Source organism: Ascaphus truei, chromosome 1, assembly GCF_040206685.1.
Source record: "Ascaphus truei isolate aAscTru1 chromosome 1, aAscTru1.hap1, whole genome shotgun sequence".
Taxonomy (NCBI): Eukaryota; Metazoa; Chordata; class Amphibia; order Anura; family Ascaphidae; genus Ascaphus; species Ascaphus truei.
In genome coordinates, this window is record NC_134483.1 from 313,379,474 (window position 1) to 313,397,041 (window position 17,568).

Here is a 17,568-nt window from a genome sequence, read left to right on the forward strand (position 1 = left end):
CCACACGTAACTAAAATATTATTAAATAACGAGTGAGATATACTTCTGTCACATTAGGACTATTGCAATCAGATTTTTTATTTCATTTTAATTATATTTAATTATGTGTGGTGTATTGCACGCATTTTTGTTTGGCAAGTTTGTTTCTTTTCCATTGACTTCCTACTATATCATACTGTAGCAAGAGCACCCTCCCCTTCCCCTTCTGTGTTGTCTTCTTATTAGCAATATATGTGCTGTAAATATTGCCATCCTATTGTATCACTGTATTTTATCCATTTGATGAGGTACAGAATAGTAGGTGGCTATAAGGAGTTCCACTAAGTTGAAAAACAAAATCAATACATTTGGGACACAGGATAAGTCTTGTAGAATGTATTAAATAGAAATATACACTCTATAATTATAGCTGTATATCAAGCAGCGCCAAACCATAGACAAACAATAAAAATGTAAATAGTATACTTATTGTCCCGCAGCAAGAGTCCAATGGAGGGTATTCAATTTCCTCCCAAAATAGACAGTAGAAAAGAAGCAGAGTCCTCCAGCGCGTAGACTTTAAGTCCTCTTCTCCTCAATATGTGTAGAGGGGAGATATAGAGAAAACACAGAACACAGACAAATGGTATAATACACGTTGATATCGTAGAAAATCAGAATAACCTTAGAATTGTAGAGCTTGACACGTGCCTGGGTCTTTCTCATCAGGTGCACTTCTCCATATTCTCTTCAGCAGTGGCTTAAAGGAGAAGAAAAAAAGCATGACATAATAACGTTTTATTAATTGAACACACAAAGTTAAAATCCTACTCACAAACGGCCATGTGTGTATGCTTTATGAGTAAGCTTCCAGCGTATCTTCTCAGGTGCAGTCTCTCCACGTTGTTCCCAATTCTAGGGATGCCCACATGGGCACCTTCTCAGCTTCCAATCGCCGATTCACTGCATGCAGGGGTTCCTCAAGGATTGCGCGCAGCCTTGGTTCACCTCCCTAGCACCACTGAGGAAGCTTTTGGCGAAATGCGTTTGGTGGATTTTGGACGTTGTAAGACACTGTACTTGGAAGGAACAGAACTCTGCTCAATCAGCACCGAGAACCGGTGACGCATGCGCAGACCGAGTCCCAAGCAAGGGACGGAGCTAGGGAGGTGAACCAACGCTGCGCGCAATCCTTGAGGAACCCCTGCATGCAGTGAAGCGGCGATTGGAAGCTGAGGTGCCCACGTGGGCATCCCTAGAATTGGGAACAACGTGGAGAGACTGCACCTGAGAAGATACGCTGGAAGCTTACTCATAAAGCATACACACATGGCCGCTTGTGTGTAGGATTTTAACTTTGTGTGTTCAATTAATAAAACGTTATTATGTCATGCTTTTTTCTTCTTCTCCTTTAAGCCACTGCTGAAGAGAATATGGAGAAGTGCACCTGATGAGAGGAAGACACAGGCAAGTGTCAAGCTCTACAATTCTAAGGTTATTCTGATTTTCTACAATATCAACGTGTATTATACCATTTGTCTGTAGAATGTATTAACTCTTAACAGAGGGATGCTATATACAGGTTATTCTGTATACGTGACACTGGTGATACTGTATTAAGGATTTAAAAATAAAGATTCCTGAACATAGCAATATTAGTACTTTCACACTTTTTAGTAACAAAAGATGTTTGTAAATAGAACAGTTTTTAATTTCTAATATCAGTAAAATGTTATTTGTACATTTATTGCCATTTATCAAATCTGCTGGCAGTGAGTGCATGTGAGAGGGGATTCTTTTTCTCGGTTGTGTATATTGACCATTGTCTAGTCAGAAACAATGTAAGTGTGTTGCACACTTAGCTGTCGTCCCTCTGAAGGTTTGGATTCTTGGCTTTATTAACAGAAAGGCTTTAACAACACTAATCTGATCGACAATTAGAATAGTTAGTAGTCCAGCCTATGTCCCTTCAAAAGAGGGTGAGGGTAGTGAGAAAGACATTTTTGCTTTAAAGGAAAACATGCTAATAATATTGTGCAAGTAGTGACACATTTTAACCCCTTGGCTGACAGAGGGGCTTACAAAGCAATGCACACATTTGAATGTGTGTAGTTAAAATATGAGCGTCATGGTCTTGTATTTCAAAAGTTCAACTGGTTCAGTGCAGTTCAGCCTACAAAGGCTGGCTTCTTCATGCTATAGTGTACATGCAGATTATAAGTAGCTAATAAAAGGCATAATTGAGCAATCTTCCTTGGGCAGCTATATCTGTACAGTACCACTGACTGCACAGCATGAGAATGACAGCTGGTTTACATCTATCAGCCTTTTATGTCCCTTACAACACAGAGAGAGCACATTTCCTGGCACATTTTGACCAGCCACGCTTCATTGATAAAGACATTGTCTGTCCATCTGTCAAGATTCAGCATCCTAGCATCTTTATCCCTTCAAAAACATAGCAGTAGTGAGACAGAATTCATGAGAACAAACAAATAAGCATTCCCCCTAACCTACAGTACCTTTTTTTAAGGTGTGTGATGCGAGCACAGACAGCAAGTAGAATGTTTTTAAAGTTTATATCCTGTTCTATTTAAAATAAGCATCCATGTAATTTTGCTGCCAAGTATCTTCAAATTATAAGTACCGAAACGAGAAACTACAAAAATGGGGGCTCCGTTGGTCTCCATAATAAACATATTTTTCACAAGAATGCTGTAGGCAGTAGATTAAATGTCCACTAGTAAGGCCAATCAAATATTTGGCAAGATCAACCTTCAGTGGTTTCCTTGGCACTTTTTTTCAGGCCAGTAGTAAAAAGGTTAAGGCTCTCGATTGTGAACAGCTAGCTGTAAGGCACAAATTATTCCCTTACTAGTGAAGAATATAAGCGTCTATGAACAGTCAATGGTAATTGTACACAGATATAAGCAAACTTACAAAGTACTTGGAGCCAAAAAGGTCTAACGCAGGGATTGTTTCATCATTTTATATAAATGTGCTTGATTGCTTATATATTGATTGTATTCATTTAGCAAACTAAAGTTTAGTTGAATTCAGAGAAGATAAGGAACCCATGTGCTATTTAAGTTTGTCAGTGATGGAGGGGCATATACCGCCACAATGTGCTACATACCCTCCAATTACTGGGGTGTTAAGGTGTGGGCTAAATTTATTAGCATCTCATATATTTATTTTTAAGACCACCAACTGGGCAGCAACATTGTCATCACCAAGATGGACTATTAGAAAGTAGTCCACAATGTGCTAAAGAACCAAAAAACATACAGAAAAATATATATTACAAAAAAAGACAGAATCATGTTCATAGATTTCAGTAACATGATAGTGCAATCTCCAGACATGGGTTGTGTACTTATGTTGATTCAGTTACTACAAATGTGTTTTTGACAAACTAAAAATAATCAAATGCCATAACTGTGTATATTACCTTGAATGTCCATTGAAATATCATTTTGTATTGGCCTTTTAAACATTCTGCAGGCGTATTTGAAGAACATACAGTAGGACTAATAATTTATCATCAAGTTGTTTTGAATTTGGTATCTGAGAAATAAGTCATTATTTCTACCTTTCTAAGTGAGAAGCATCTGTTCTCTCTACAACTCTCTTGCATCATTGCGGTTTGATTGGTTTGCTGGCCTTCCCTTGGCTTACACTAAGGGGCTGATTCCATATATGCCAAAACAGGCTGTTTAGGACAAAATTTCCCATTCCGCAAATTTAGAATCAGCTGCTAAATCATTTAATTTCAGGGAATTAATGTAAATAACGTTCACTTCGATACACTGGATTAAGAACAAGAACTTGTTCCGGTCACTGTGTTTTCTGCTTCTTGCTGGTTCGACAGCACTTCCTGCAGCAGAGTTTGCAGAGCTTAAAAGCGATGTAAATAACAGTGAGCAGACAGGCAAACAGGAATCCTATGACATCCAAGCAGTGGTACTGGTACCATGTCAGTTCATGGGCTGCAGGTCTCAAGTGCTTAGCTCCCTTGTGACGCATGACAAACTCTATCCAGAAGACAGCTCTGTCTAGTGGTTTGATAGGTTGGTCGTGGTGAATGCGTGATAACCTCATGGCATTCTCTTTATACCTGAAAGATACAAAGAGAGTACAGCATCTTAAAAGACATATCATTCCCACGTTAAAGACGAAGTGCTACCAGTCTCCAGTTTGTAAGCAGAGGAGAAGAGACACTTTTAAATGGAGTTTATGAGTAAACCACTACTTTTTGTATATATATATTTTAAAAAAACTTACATTGACAGTTTGTTGTTGAAGAAAAGGGTAAATGTTGCTTAATTCTTTGTAAAATATATTCCAAAGAGCTTGGCACAAATGTTTAATAAGTAGAATTTTTTTAATCAGGCGAATTACCACACATTTGTATAAGCCCCTTTAAGCACGGACTCCATCATATATATTAATATGAAGATAGAGCCGGCTTCTTTGTCTTCTCTGTTGTGCTATGTCAGGATATATTGTAATATTCTGCTCCAGCATTGAAGAGCATATAAACTCTGATATTCTGAATTACATTGGAATATGTTGTTATCTGGGGCAATCAATGTCATGCACTGTTTGTAATCATAATATCATGTTTTTGTATAGCACTTTTCACTAGTACCAAAGCACTTTAAAATTATACTTCCAACACATTCATGTGATCACCTCTCAGATAACATAATTCATGTAAAGAAAAGGAGAAAGGAAAAATATTATTATTACCCAATTGGATGAATGGAGGCACCAGATAATACAATGATTTGCCCAAGATCCACTTAAGTGAGAGGCTGAAGCTGGAATCAAGCTTGTAGTTTAATGACATCTCAACTACTATACATAATTTCCTTCAGTTTAAATTTACGCACACATTATCAACAAGTATACACCGTAGTCTATGGTAGGGCTGGGCGATACACCGATATTCAGTAATATCACTATAACTGAACCTTCCAGAGTGCAGATATGGAGATTACCTGTTATCGCGATATTACAGGATGCCGGTAGTCAAAGGTACCGCTTTGAAGCTACCACTGTGCTGTCTCTCTCTGCCTCTCTCCCCGAGTTTCCCTCCCTTCCTCCTTCTGAATACTGACTCAGAGGGAGGGGGAGGAGCTTTGGGCAGCATGGGGAGAGAGAGCATGTGAAATCGGGCTGCAGCAGGGAAAGTAGGAACTCCTCGGAATGCGACATTTGGTGCCACCAAATCACCGCCGGTGTTCGGCCAGATAGGCCCTCTGCCACAACCAATCCACCACTGGATTCTCTGCCGCCACCTTCTTCTCAGGTAAGCTTTATAACTGTTTAGGTAGGGGGTTCATTTAAGGCATTTTAGAAGTTAAGGTAGGGGTTTAGGCTGTTGTCTTAGTGGTGAAGGGATGGCTGCAGCAGGTTCTGACGGTGGGGTGAGTCACAGGGAAGCGCCAGTGGTCATTTGGTCGTGAAGAAACGACCGCAACCAAATGCCCTAAACCGGGAAATCTTACTTTCCTTTTGTTAAGCCCTCCATCCTTCCACCCTCTCCATGGGGCACTTAACCCCTTCCCCACTCTCCCTCTGGGGCATTTAACCCCTCATCCCCCTCTCCCCCCCAAGACACACCTTCCCCACTCTCCCAATGGGAGCCACAGCCCCTTCCTCTCTCACCCCTGGGTCACTAAACCCCTTCCTCTTGCCCCCATTGGACCCTTAACCACCCTGCCATGCCTGCACTTCCATATCTCACCTATACTGCTTCCCTCACTCTAACATCCCCCTCATCCCAATACTCCCACCCTTTATGATAATGTAAAAAAATAATTAAAACAGATTTATCGACAATTGTTAATTGTTCAAAAATCGGTTTAATACATTTTTTAACATTTTATAAATTAAATGTATTTTCAAATTGAGGCAGTATCTCGGGTGAGAGTTATGGGATGATTGGGATTTTAGGGTGATGGGGCAATGCAGGTGAGGAAAGGTAAAGTGCAGACATGGCAGGGGGGTTTGGGAATGAAGTACCCTTTTTTCTAGTAAATCTAAAGAAAATGTATTTGTTTTGAGAACACATTTATTTAGATTTGCTAGAACATTTTCAGACTTATTTTAACAAATTTGCCGCAATGTATATCTAATGTTATTGCTATCAATTTCTTAATATCGTTGTTGTGCGGAAAATTGTGATATAGCCCAACCCTAGTCTGTAGCCACCATTGCATTGCAAATAATAGTAAAACGTCATTTAAAGTTGCAAAGATGTCTCAAATTAATAGTTTCCTTGAACCCCTTAACAAAGGCCTAATTACAAAATACTTCTTCACAGTATAGGTAAGTTGTCCTTATAATTTGTAATGTTTTGGAACCTTGTTTATTTGTTGAAATAAGATGCCACAGAATACCACCATTTTAACAAAAACTCCCTTCCTAATCACCTTCAGGAGTGGGTTGGAGTGGCTCAGTGAGTAAAGTGGATTGTGGTTCAAATCCTAATGTCAGCTCCTTGGGACCTTGGGTAAGTCACTTTATCTCACTGCGCCACAGGCACCAAAAAGTAGATTGCAAGCTCTTAGGGTCAGGGACTCATTGTGCCTGCAACAATTCTATGTACAGCACTACATACATTGTCAGCGCTATACAAGAAAAAAAAACAATTACTATTTCAATTGTGTAACAACTAAAATATAGGAAAATATAGTGAACCAAAGTCACCCAAAGCTGGTGATGGCTTGTAGATACCAGTTTCAACACCAATACTTTAACCAAAAGACCCCCTTTGTTGTAGCCATGGTGAAAAATCTGCTCTTTATATACTTTTTTATTTAAGTTTCCACATGTCACACCTGGCTATACACCATAGTACAGTACTAAGGATTCTGGGTATGGCATGTAAATGAACTATTTATGTCCTAAAATTTAGGATACTACCTTAAACTGACTACAATTTTACAGTGTTACCAAAATGACTAAACAAGTGATATTAATAGGCAATTGTGTACATAATAACAATATGAATGTAGAACTTGTGTATTTCTTGAATTATGTATATATTTATTCCTAAAGCACTGAACACTTTTTGCATAGTTTCCCTTCTCCCTTTCTGTGCCCCAATCCGGTTCCGAAAAAATGGTGGTGGGCCTAATTATGGCAATAGCACAGTACAGTACTTCATTACCTTTATAAATACCAAGTCAACCATTACTGGTTGAAGAAGAATTATTAATATTATTAACTAAATGATGAAAGAAAACAGTATATGTAATAACTTACGACGGGTTGTTAATGATAATGTTAACAGCATCCACCAAGTCCTGTGTTTCCATTTTGTTGAAGTCCAGCACCTCTGCCATCCCTTTGGTTTTCATGTGAACCATGTTATCAGGCTGGTCAGCAAAGAGTGGAATACCAACCATGGGGATTCCATGATAAATGGCTTCATATATGCCGTTAGTTCCTCCATGAGTAATAAATGCTCTGGTCTTAGGATGGCCTGAAGAACAGACGCAGAAAATGATGAAATCCTTATTACTTATCACTCTTTGGCACACAGCTCTATGTAGCCACACTATGTATGAAAATGGCACATGCCGTCTTTAACATTAAGGGCCATATTGACTAAAACTAAGACTGGAAGACACCTGAATTGTCCTGAATATCTGTAGGGTGTCTTCCAACCCCAGAAGGTTTCTTATGACAGAAGACTGCTTAGTATATTTATTTTTTTAAACCTCATATTTTCTAGAGATAATGGCTGTTATCACCTCTCAAAGGAGCTAATTTAATATACAGTACAGTAAAGCTACTCATTTAATTCAGACAAACCTCTGAGCTTTATGCATTTTAATTAAGTTTGAGCCTTCCCTAAGACAGAGAAGCGTCTTCAGATCATATTGAATAGGGGCTATACAAGTAATGGGTTTTCCTGTCTTCTGCTTTAAAGTGGGCTCGTTTTTTATTATTAAAGGCATTAGCCACTATATTGATGTTTATATCACTATTTTGACATTAGCTGGGTGAAAACCTTTATATAAGAATAATAGTTGATACTTTTAAATAAATATGCCATCACCAACTGTAGGTCTGGGATGTCTGTCCTCCCTAAGTTCCTACACACGCCCTAGTACGGAGTTTTATGGTGAGTAGCGTGTTAGAAAACGTGTTAGAAAACGTTAAAAATAAATAAGTCATAACATATTGCATGGCGCATTAAATACTGCATTGATATGTGTGTCCTAGAGAAATCACATACACGTGCAGAGTAAAGTCTTACCAAGGAGATCATTCTGTGGTATCCAATCATAAATCCTTGTATTTGCCCCCACTGCATCTGGTTTCTTCCCACTGTACCCCCAAATTACCTGTTCAAAACACATTCATTATATTAAAATGTTGACCTCTTTTAGCAATAATGGACCATGAAAAATGGTGCTTCATAAAAGTAGGTTGATGTACTTATAGATGAGCTTTCAAGACTTTGCAAGTCTCTTTTTCAGGATGCAGAAGGAACATGAACCACAATGTCTGAATGTACATTGTCACAATGGATTTGTGAGTTCTGATGTACCCAAATACATGTAATCATAAAGACAACTGCAAGAAAGAACGATCAAGAACAGTTCAGCATTTTTGGTTGTTAGAAGATTTAAGTTACAAATTGACATAATTGTAAAGACAACTCTTGACTGGCAGAACCTGTGGAAATGCAACAATATATACATATATCTTTCCATCCATCCACGCTACATTTTCTGCATGATAATATCCTAGTAGTATTTACATCTACTGCCAGACATTGAGCACTATTGCGAAGCCCCTTTCTACAAATGCAGCAACCAGGATCCAACCACATCTCGTTCTAGATTTTGGCAAATTCGCCAAATGCCTTCCCCCCTGGGGCTATTACCCCCTACACCCCCAATAAACCTGGTAGTCTGCCGTAACCCCTTCATTGCCTTAGCGGTTAGCCGCTAAGGTAATGAAGCTGCTTACATTTTATTTTTAACACTAGTGTGCGAGAGCAGGGGGTCTCCTGAGCTGAACCGCACCGATTTCAACCTCGGGAACCCCCTACTTCCCAAGATAAAGACCCCTGTATGGGGTGCCGGTATCTCCAGCAATGTTAAATTCTCCCACGTCACGTGACCAGAGTATTTTAACATTGTAGGAGATTCCGGCACCCCATAACGGGGCCTGTATCTTGGGAAGTAGGGGGTCCCCAAGGCTGAAATCAATGCGGTTCAGCTCAGGAGACCCCCTGCTCACATACACTATTAGTAGTTTACTTTTGATACCAGTGTGCGGGAGCAGGGGGTCTTCTGAGGTGAACCTCTTTGATTTCCGCCTCGGGACCCCCTACTTCCCGAGATACAGGCCCCGTTATAGAGTGCCAGTATGCCCCTGCAGAATTTCAATCCCACGGTCACGTGACCCACAGGATTTTAACATGGCGGGGATACCGACACCCCATAACGGGCCTGTAACTCGGGAAATAGGGGGTCCCCGGACCTGAAATCAACGTGGTTCAGCTCCAAAGACCCCCCAGCTACACTACTGTAGTGTTAAAATGAAATAAAAACCCCACGATGGCCTGTTAGAGGCGCGCAGGTAGAGTGACTGATTCAACCTATCTCTTACTGCGGGTCTCTTACAGACAGGTAGAACCCGGTAGGATTAACACAGCAGGGACCCCCGCTGTGTTAATCTGATGGGCCATTTTGTCTGCAGCGGAACATCTCGCACCACCATGCGGTATAGTGCATTTTTCATCTCGAGATGAGGTCGGATCCTGGCTTCTGCATCTGTACAATCACTGCTAAATCCTTCTCCATAAAGGATTGATCTAATTTTGCTCCATCTAGTTTGCAGGTAGTAAGGTAGTATATTTATTCTTGCTTCCCAAATAGGAAGCCTTATATGTGTATTACATTTTATCTGTCACTTACTTGCCAAAGCTTCCAGTTTATGGAAGAAAATCACTTTCCTGCATTACTTTAATAGTGGATACTGTACAAAAATAAACAAGTAATGCTTATAATTAAATTGTTATTTTGTATCAAACACAGAGTTTGTTGACATTTATGTGCCATTACATTAAGCTGTGAAATGTACAAATACATTTTAAATAGTAAACAAGGCTGTTAACTATATTTATATAAAAACAAACGTCTTTTTATGTAAATATGTAGAAACCGGGTTTCAAAATCAAAATGTTAAATATGACTTCTTTTGCTGCATGTAATACATTTCAAGAGAAGAGGCTGAATATTATGTTTACCTGCTTGTCCTACAGGTTGTGAGATTTTTTCCCATAGATCTTTAGCTCAAGAATTATGATCTTCACGTGGTCCTAGGTTAATCCTGGAGATTTCAGACCATATCTAGTAAGCACTTTTTGCCATAAGACACATTGTGGCCCTGGGCGGTACCTTCCAGCCCATTGACCCATTGTCTTATATTATGAGATTGCTTAGTAAATATGGCCTTTCATGTTCAAGTCGGGTAAAAAAAAAAATATAATAGGTATAAAAATAATTCTAAGGTTTACCTTTTGTGGTAATTGGCTCAGAGCAGCTGCAATAATGTTGCTTCTCTCCTCTGACAAGTTCTTAATTAGAGAGCCCAGGGAAAGCACCACAATACCATGATGATCTGAGCTCTGGACAAATTTTTCCATTTCCTGTAAGAAAATAAAAAACATATTTCTTAAAACTGTTCTAACACAAGTCGTTAGAATACTGTGTCACCTCGTTTTTTGACCTACCTGACGGTTTCTGATATCCAGCCAGTTCATGGTTAGAAGATTTACAGATGGAATCCCTGATAGCTGAACAACAAACAACATTGTCCCCGATCGTCTGGGGTCACAGTAACTGGTCACAAAATATACTGTATATATATAAATAATATGAATTATTAATAATTATAGGCTAACGCAGTAAAATTCAGGGCATTATTGAAAACCCTGCTCTCTGATTGGTTAAAATTCTGGGCTTTATCCACAGTAATGCCCTGAATTTCAGCAGTTTGCAAAATGCAGTTTTCATTTTCAATCTGTTTATTTCCAGCCAATCAGCTTTCAGAACAGCTGAGACGGGGCAGGGGATTGGTCTAAAAGTAGGAATAGCTCTGAGACAGGGCAAGGGATTGGTTAAGAAGTATCAGCCATGGGTTGACTCCTCCCCCTTGCTCCGTGAACTGAGAAGATTCAGTTGAATTGGTGGGGTGGGGGAGAGAGTCTGCAAAGCAAGTGAGTGTCTGTCTGCAGAGCAAGTGAGTGTCTGTCTGCAGAGCAAGTGAGTGTCTGTCTGCAGAGCAAGTGAGTGTCTGTCTGCAGTTTGTTTGTGTGTGTGTGTGTGCCAGCAGCAGCAGCAGTGTTTATGAGTGTAGCAGCAGCTGTGTGTGTGCTGTGCTGTTGTGTTGTATTTGTGTGTAGCAGCAGTTTGTGTGTGTAGCAGCAGTTTGTGTGTAGAGGTTCTGTGTTGTGTGTAGAGGTGCTGTGTTGTGTGTAAAGGTGCTGTGTTGTGTTGTGTGTAGAGGTGCGTAGAGCTCCAGTGTGTGTGTGTGTGTGTGGCTGTGTGTGAGGAGGTACTGTGTTGTATGTGTTGTGTGTGTGTGTGTAGCAGCAGTTTGTGTGTGTGTTGAGCTGCTGTGTTGTGTGTGTGTGTGTGTGTCAGTGTCAGCAGCAGCATCAGCAGCAGTGTTTGAGTGTAGCAGCAGCTGTGTGTGTGCTGTGCTGTGCTGTTGTGTTGTGTTTGTGTGTAGCAGCAGTTTGTGTGTAGAGGTGTTGTGTGTAGAGGATCTGTGTTGTGTGTAGAGGTGCTGTGTTGTGTTGTGTGTAGAGGTGCTGTGTTGTGAGTGTAGATGTGCTGTGTTGTGTGTGTGTGTGTGTGTAGAGCTCCAGTGTGTGTGTGTGGCTGTGTGTGAGGAGGTGCTGTGTTGTGTGTGTGTGTGTAGCAGCAGTTTGTGTGTGTGTAGATCTGCTGTGTTGTGTGTTGAGCTGCTGTGGTGTGTGTGTGTGTGTGTGTGTGTACACAGAGGGGGCGGCAGTGTGTAGATATAGATATTTGCAGTGTAAGAGTATATAGAGGTGGATTCATGTATTTACCATTTTATTTTAATAAAAAAATCTATATAACTATACAAAAGTGTCTATTATTTCTGAAAAAAAGTCTACATTTAGCCTATAATAGTAATAATCCCCTCAGAACTGGGCATTACTGGCCAATAATGCCCTGGCTGGGTTAAAGTCCCTCGGCTTCGCCTCGGGCCTTCAACTCTTCCAGTTATGGAGTGCCATTATTGGCCAGTAATGCCCTGTTCTTCAGGGATTATTACTTAAATATATGCGGACCCGCATATATCCCATTGGTATACAGTACTTTGCCATATTTGCCTCTTTTCCGTTAGATTACAAATAGGATACAATAAAAAACGCTCCCCATTCAAGTCAATGGGCTCTAATGTGTCTTCCAGCACTAGAAGGTGCCTTATGGCAGGGGTGCGCAAACTGGGGGGCGCAACATTTTCTGGGGGGTGCGTGGCGCTTAGAGAGGTCCTGTGTTCTTCCCCACAACATTTAAATGAAATGTCGGGGGAGCGCGCAAGGTCTCTGTATAACCTTTACCTTGTCTCCGGCGGCGTGTCGTCAATTGATGCCGCGGGGTCAAACGGCAGCGCGACATCACATGACATTGGAGAAAAGGTAAGGTGGGGGAGGAGATGGGGGGGGCAGACAACAAATTTTGAGCACCCCTGCCTTGTGGCACAAGACTGATTAGTAAATACAGGCCACCATCTTGGAAAGGATTTTTTATTGCACCCTATTGGTATTATTTAGACGAGGTGAGATGCCTGCAGCCAGTTATCTGAAGAATAATATTTTCGTGTTTAAATCTACAGCACTACTTAGTAATAATATAATACTAATAATAGTATCAGGCATTTATAGATCCCACAGAGCTCCTTATCTAAAAGCACAAGTGTGGATTGCACTGCTCTTAAACTCCACCCCGCCTCCCTTCCCTCATACTAGTTTACAGTAATGGTACGAATATTTGGGAGGCTCCCAACAGAACTATGTTTGAGATCCTGTGCAAGTCCATCACCTTGCCCATTATTTCCACCCATCCTGTTATTATTGAATTTAAAGATTATGAAAACACAAAACACCACAGAACAAATTTGAAATTGATGTCAAAGCCGGATTAGAAGGGAATATTTTATTTGCAGAGTTTTTCATACAAGTCCCAGAGCGAGCTTATTGATGACCTCAAATAATTTGGTACATATCAGGATACATTGAATTTACCCCCCTGGAAGCAGAAACTTTGGCCTAAATGAACTACGTTAAGGCGTTTAACGTGACACTTCCCTAAATTAACCATTAGAAAATATGGAAATTTGATTGTGCCGAAAACTGTATTTTAAAATGGAGTAAGTAGCTTCTAGAAACACTCCAACCTCCTTCGTCCACTGTACTATATGTTTCCACTCGCATTCCATATAGATTGTAATCTCCTTTGAGCAGGGTCCTACTTACCTACAATACCAGTGTGTGTTAATGCCCTGGAGAATATATCAGTGCTTTATAAATATATAACTAAATTATAATAATGATAATTACATGAATTACTCAGAGTACAATTCAGTTGGTTTAATGTGTTTTTAGTGGTATTTTTCATATTAGTAGAAAGGTTCAAGATGAACGCTCATGGTACACCTGAAATGTAGCCATTTATCTGAATTACTTTCATATATGCAGTCTCATTCAAATGCTTAAAAAAAAAAAAGTGTCTAATTTAATAACATCAATTTATTTAAACCGGGGGCCTCCTAGGATAGGAAGGTGTTAGTTATTCATTAGGAAACCCTCAGAAGTATGTTATTTACCATATGCATCTTAGTGTTGTGCTTATTTTATGATGTGCACCTCCTTATCATGTTTACTTTTTTAACCTTCAGTAAGCAGTATTACATGTAAAGGACACTAGTTTTGGGGTTCATTTTCTTGTGCACAAAGTGTCCATGCTTCATACTGTAAAATGACCCCAAGATGCAGATCACATTGGCACACGCCAATATGTGACAAAGTGGTGACTTTGATTCATCATAAGATTAAATGTTACAGCAACTATTTGTTTAGCACAAAGTGGAGAGTCCTTGCAGCTTTGGATCTTTTGAAAACAAACACGAAATACATTTGAAAATGCATTGTGTACTGTACCTCTGGCAAAGGCTTTGCAGGTTTGCAGTGCAGTCCACCTACAAACTCAAAATTAGGCAGAATTGGGCGTGGGTATTCAAAATCCCAGTATGTCCGGATCAACCAAATTTCAGCTTTCCCCATGGTTTCACAAAAGGTTGTGGGTCGCCCTAAAATATAGATATAAAAGAAATAATCAAAGCGTTCAAGATTTGTTTCTGTTTCAGAGAACTCATACAGCATGCAGTGGTAATGCAGTTTTTACACAATATTTACTCTGAAACATACCATTTCAATTCAATGCCAAATGCCTTTTCACGGTAACATCTCTAAGTTTCATGAAGTTTACGTCCTGTGTGAGCGCATATCGACATGTGTCAATTGTATGCCGATAGGGACAATGTTTAATAATAGACAGATAACATGACTATTCTAAAACCTACAAATCTCGTGTGTGCCTAAAACTTTCATTTAACATTATTGTAGTCTACAATGAAAGAACAATTAAAATATTTCCAAGGTACAGCTGAGCCCCTTTATAACGCGGTCTTCAGGGTCCACAGAATGAGACCGCGTTATAACCGGGATCACGTTATAAAATTTCGCCGTGCAAGGACTTACCAGCATCTGCAGCTCTCTCCTCTCTGCAGCTCTCCCTGCTTCATCAGGCTGCGTCCACGTGCGCGGCACTTATGTAGACTTTCGAGCGCAGAGGAGGGTCGCATGACACACACACCCTACACCACGTGGGAATTTTTTTTTTTTTAAACATTCAATACTTTATTGCTAACGGACACATACACACACCCCTACACCATGTGGGAGTTGAACATTAATACATTTTATATAATACACATGCAGGAAACGAATCGAATTTATAATTTATTAAATAAATAAAATAATAATTGATAAATTATACATAATAATTAAAATAAAATAATAATTTATAAAAAAAAATGAATGTATTATCACACCAATCATGTGGCGTAGCAGGTAGGGAATTGGTACTAGCATATGAAAGGTCCTGGCTTCGATTGTATTATATAAAATGTATTCATGTCACAGACTTTAAAAAAAAGTCCACTGCACTGTGCTGTAGATGTTAAGTATATATATATATATATATATATATATATATATATATATATATATATATATATATAGGTGTGTGTGTATGTGTCTGTTAGCAATAAAGCATTAAATGTTAAAAAAAAAGGCGATGTTTTTAAATCGGGAGCCACACTCAGACCGCGTTGTAGAGGATCGCACTATAACGGAGTTGAGCTGTATTGTAATGATGATAGTTTAAAGCTTGACGTTGGTAAATTGAACACCTCGTTACTGTGATTGGGTAGTATAGATCCTCTCATTAGACTAATGTCTGCACCTTTGCTCATTACAATATGTACAGGACTGTTACTTCTACTTTATTTGCTATCTCTTCCATGTGTATGATTTTAATCCATTCTGTGCTGGAGGAGTTAATAATGAAAAAGGAGCAGCGCTTGGCCACATAAGCTATAAACAGGGGCAAGTGCTCAACAACATATGTAGAGTGTCCCAAGATTATTCGTCTAAAATATTATATAAAATATTTACTTTTGAATATTTTTAGAACATCATAAATAATACTAAGTGCAGCACTCTTAGGTCTAGATTTACTAAGCTCCGTTAAATCAAAGCAAGTGGAAAGACGTTGCCTAAAACAGGAACATTATTGCTCCTAGTTTAAAAACAGTGGCCGTTTTGAGCTAATTAGCATGGGCATAACGTCACTTATTTTAGGAGAACACTGCATTGTCGAGATAGAGAGAGGGGAGAGAGAGACCTATTAAGTAGAGGGTCTATTTTATATACCTCTAAATTGAGTGATCTATACTAACAGAGTGAATATACAATATATCTGTATAATATACTCATTTAACTAAGCAAAATTTATTCAAATTATTTATATTAGCATGTTTCCAGGATTTCTTACCATTTGAAGTATAGATACATCTATTTATAGGTATATAACATGCCCCTAAAACTGCACCTATTTATTAAGCACCCTATATGTTTTTGCGTTCTGTAAGACCAGCTGTACCTCTTAAACATTAAAGTTTTTGTGTGTGTGCTAAGCTACATAGGTTAGAGGATTTCCATGTAAACTGCTTTGATGTAGCTCCATCCAGCAATCGTGGTTATGTTTATGTGGAAAATGTAGAAGGGTCTGATATGAGTAAATAGGCCTCGCCTAAATTGGTCTCTTTCTTCCCTCTCTGTAGCAAGAGCCCTATTAAACTCTTTGAGTGCCAGTACAGTGTAGGTAGTTACTGTAACCCTCCTTGCCCGGCTCTAGAGGAATTTACAGTGAGTTGAACTATATACATGGCAATGCTCAGTCTCTCATACCTGTTCAGGGTGCTGGGTCGGTGCAGGCTGGCCGTGGATATGTAGATAGAATAAGGATGGGTGCCAGGAACTTTTATAGTACAAAGAAGAGCTTTATTCATATCCGTTTACAAGGCTCGTCATACAAGGACATATTTCACATCAGACATATTAACTGGTAGAAAATCATAAAGCTACTCTGTGGTTCTTCCCCTGGTAGCGCTCACTCCTATGCTAGGAGTATTGCTTAGATTGGCAATCTCCTGCATACCATCAATAGTGCCCCATCACAAGTGGGCCTCTGTTGGGAATACACTCTCGGGGATCAGTATCCCATTTCTGTGTCCTGCATATTGGATTGGGAGTTTACTAAGGACCTGCCCTTGGAGCAGATTTGATTATGCTTATGCTCTGGAGCACGGAGAACTCCTGCTAAGAACATGCTTACTCCTCTTCCAGCATGAAAATAATCTCGGGCCATTACCATAGGTGCTAACTATATAAGGCACGTTCCTTAACTGAAAACAATAAACTGGGGCAATAAACATATCTATACACTTAAACATATTTACAGGACTCACGATAAGGTTCTCTCCCAGAATTCAGGGGAACCAGATTCTAGAACATTCGGTGGAACTATATATACACCCTTCTATCTCCCTATGGTGACATCACTGGTTACAAGCCATACATGGGAGTGGAAACCCCTTCTGCACAATCATCCTACATCACATGATGGGAAGTGGATATACTAGAGTGATCCCACCAGGTTAACCCATTGATGCCATTTACCCCTTTCACCAACTACTACATTACCATGGCAGCCATTTTGGAGGAAACGGAAGAGGAATCCTTATTCTCCGTTTCCTCACAGGTTATATGCGTCCTGTGCTCCATAGGTATAACGCTGTGCTGCCCGCAGACCAGACCAGTCCCCAGTACTGAGGTGGGAAGGTTGTGTACCACGCACCCACAGCAGTGAGGGCGTGCCCGGAGTGTGGTAGAGTGCG

At 39.8% G+C, this 17,568-nt stretch overlaps 1 protein-coding gene across 6 annotated transcripts in view; it reads right to left on the reverse strand.

The window, feature by feature from the left end:
• Nucleotides 1-1,666: 1,666 nt before the first annotated feature.
• LOC142497536 (UDP-glucuronosyltransferase 2A1-like) overlaps nucleotides 1,667-17,568 on the reverse strand; it is a 79,554-nt gene continuing 63,652 nt past the window's right edge. For all 6 annotated transcript variants that reach the window (XM_075605454.1, XM_075605485.1, XM_075605494.1 and 3 more), the window contains exons 2-6: nucleotides 14,207-14,355; nucleotides 10,529-10,660; nucleotides 8,255-8,342; nucleotides 7,255-7,474; nucleotides 1,667-4,096 (exon numbers count right to left, since the gene is read on the reverse strand). In XM_075605454.1, coding sequence (XP_075461569.1) covers nucleotides 3,817-4,096; nucleotides 7,255-7,474; nucleotides 8,255-8,342; nucleotides 10,529-10,660; nucleotides 14,207-14,355 — 869 coding nt within the window. In that variant the 3' untranslated portion in view covers nucleotides 1,667-3,816. The remainder of the gene's footprint in view (nucleotides 4,097-7,254; nucleotides 7,475-8,254; nucleotides 8,343-10,528; nucleotides 10,661-14,206; nucleotides 14,356-17,568) is intronic.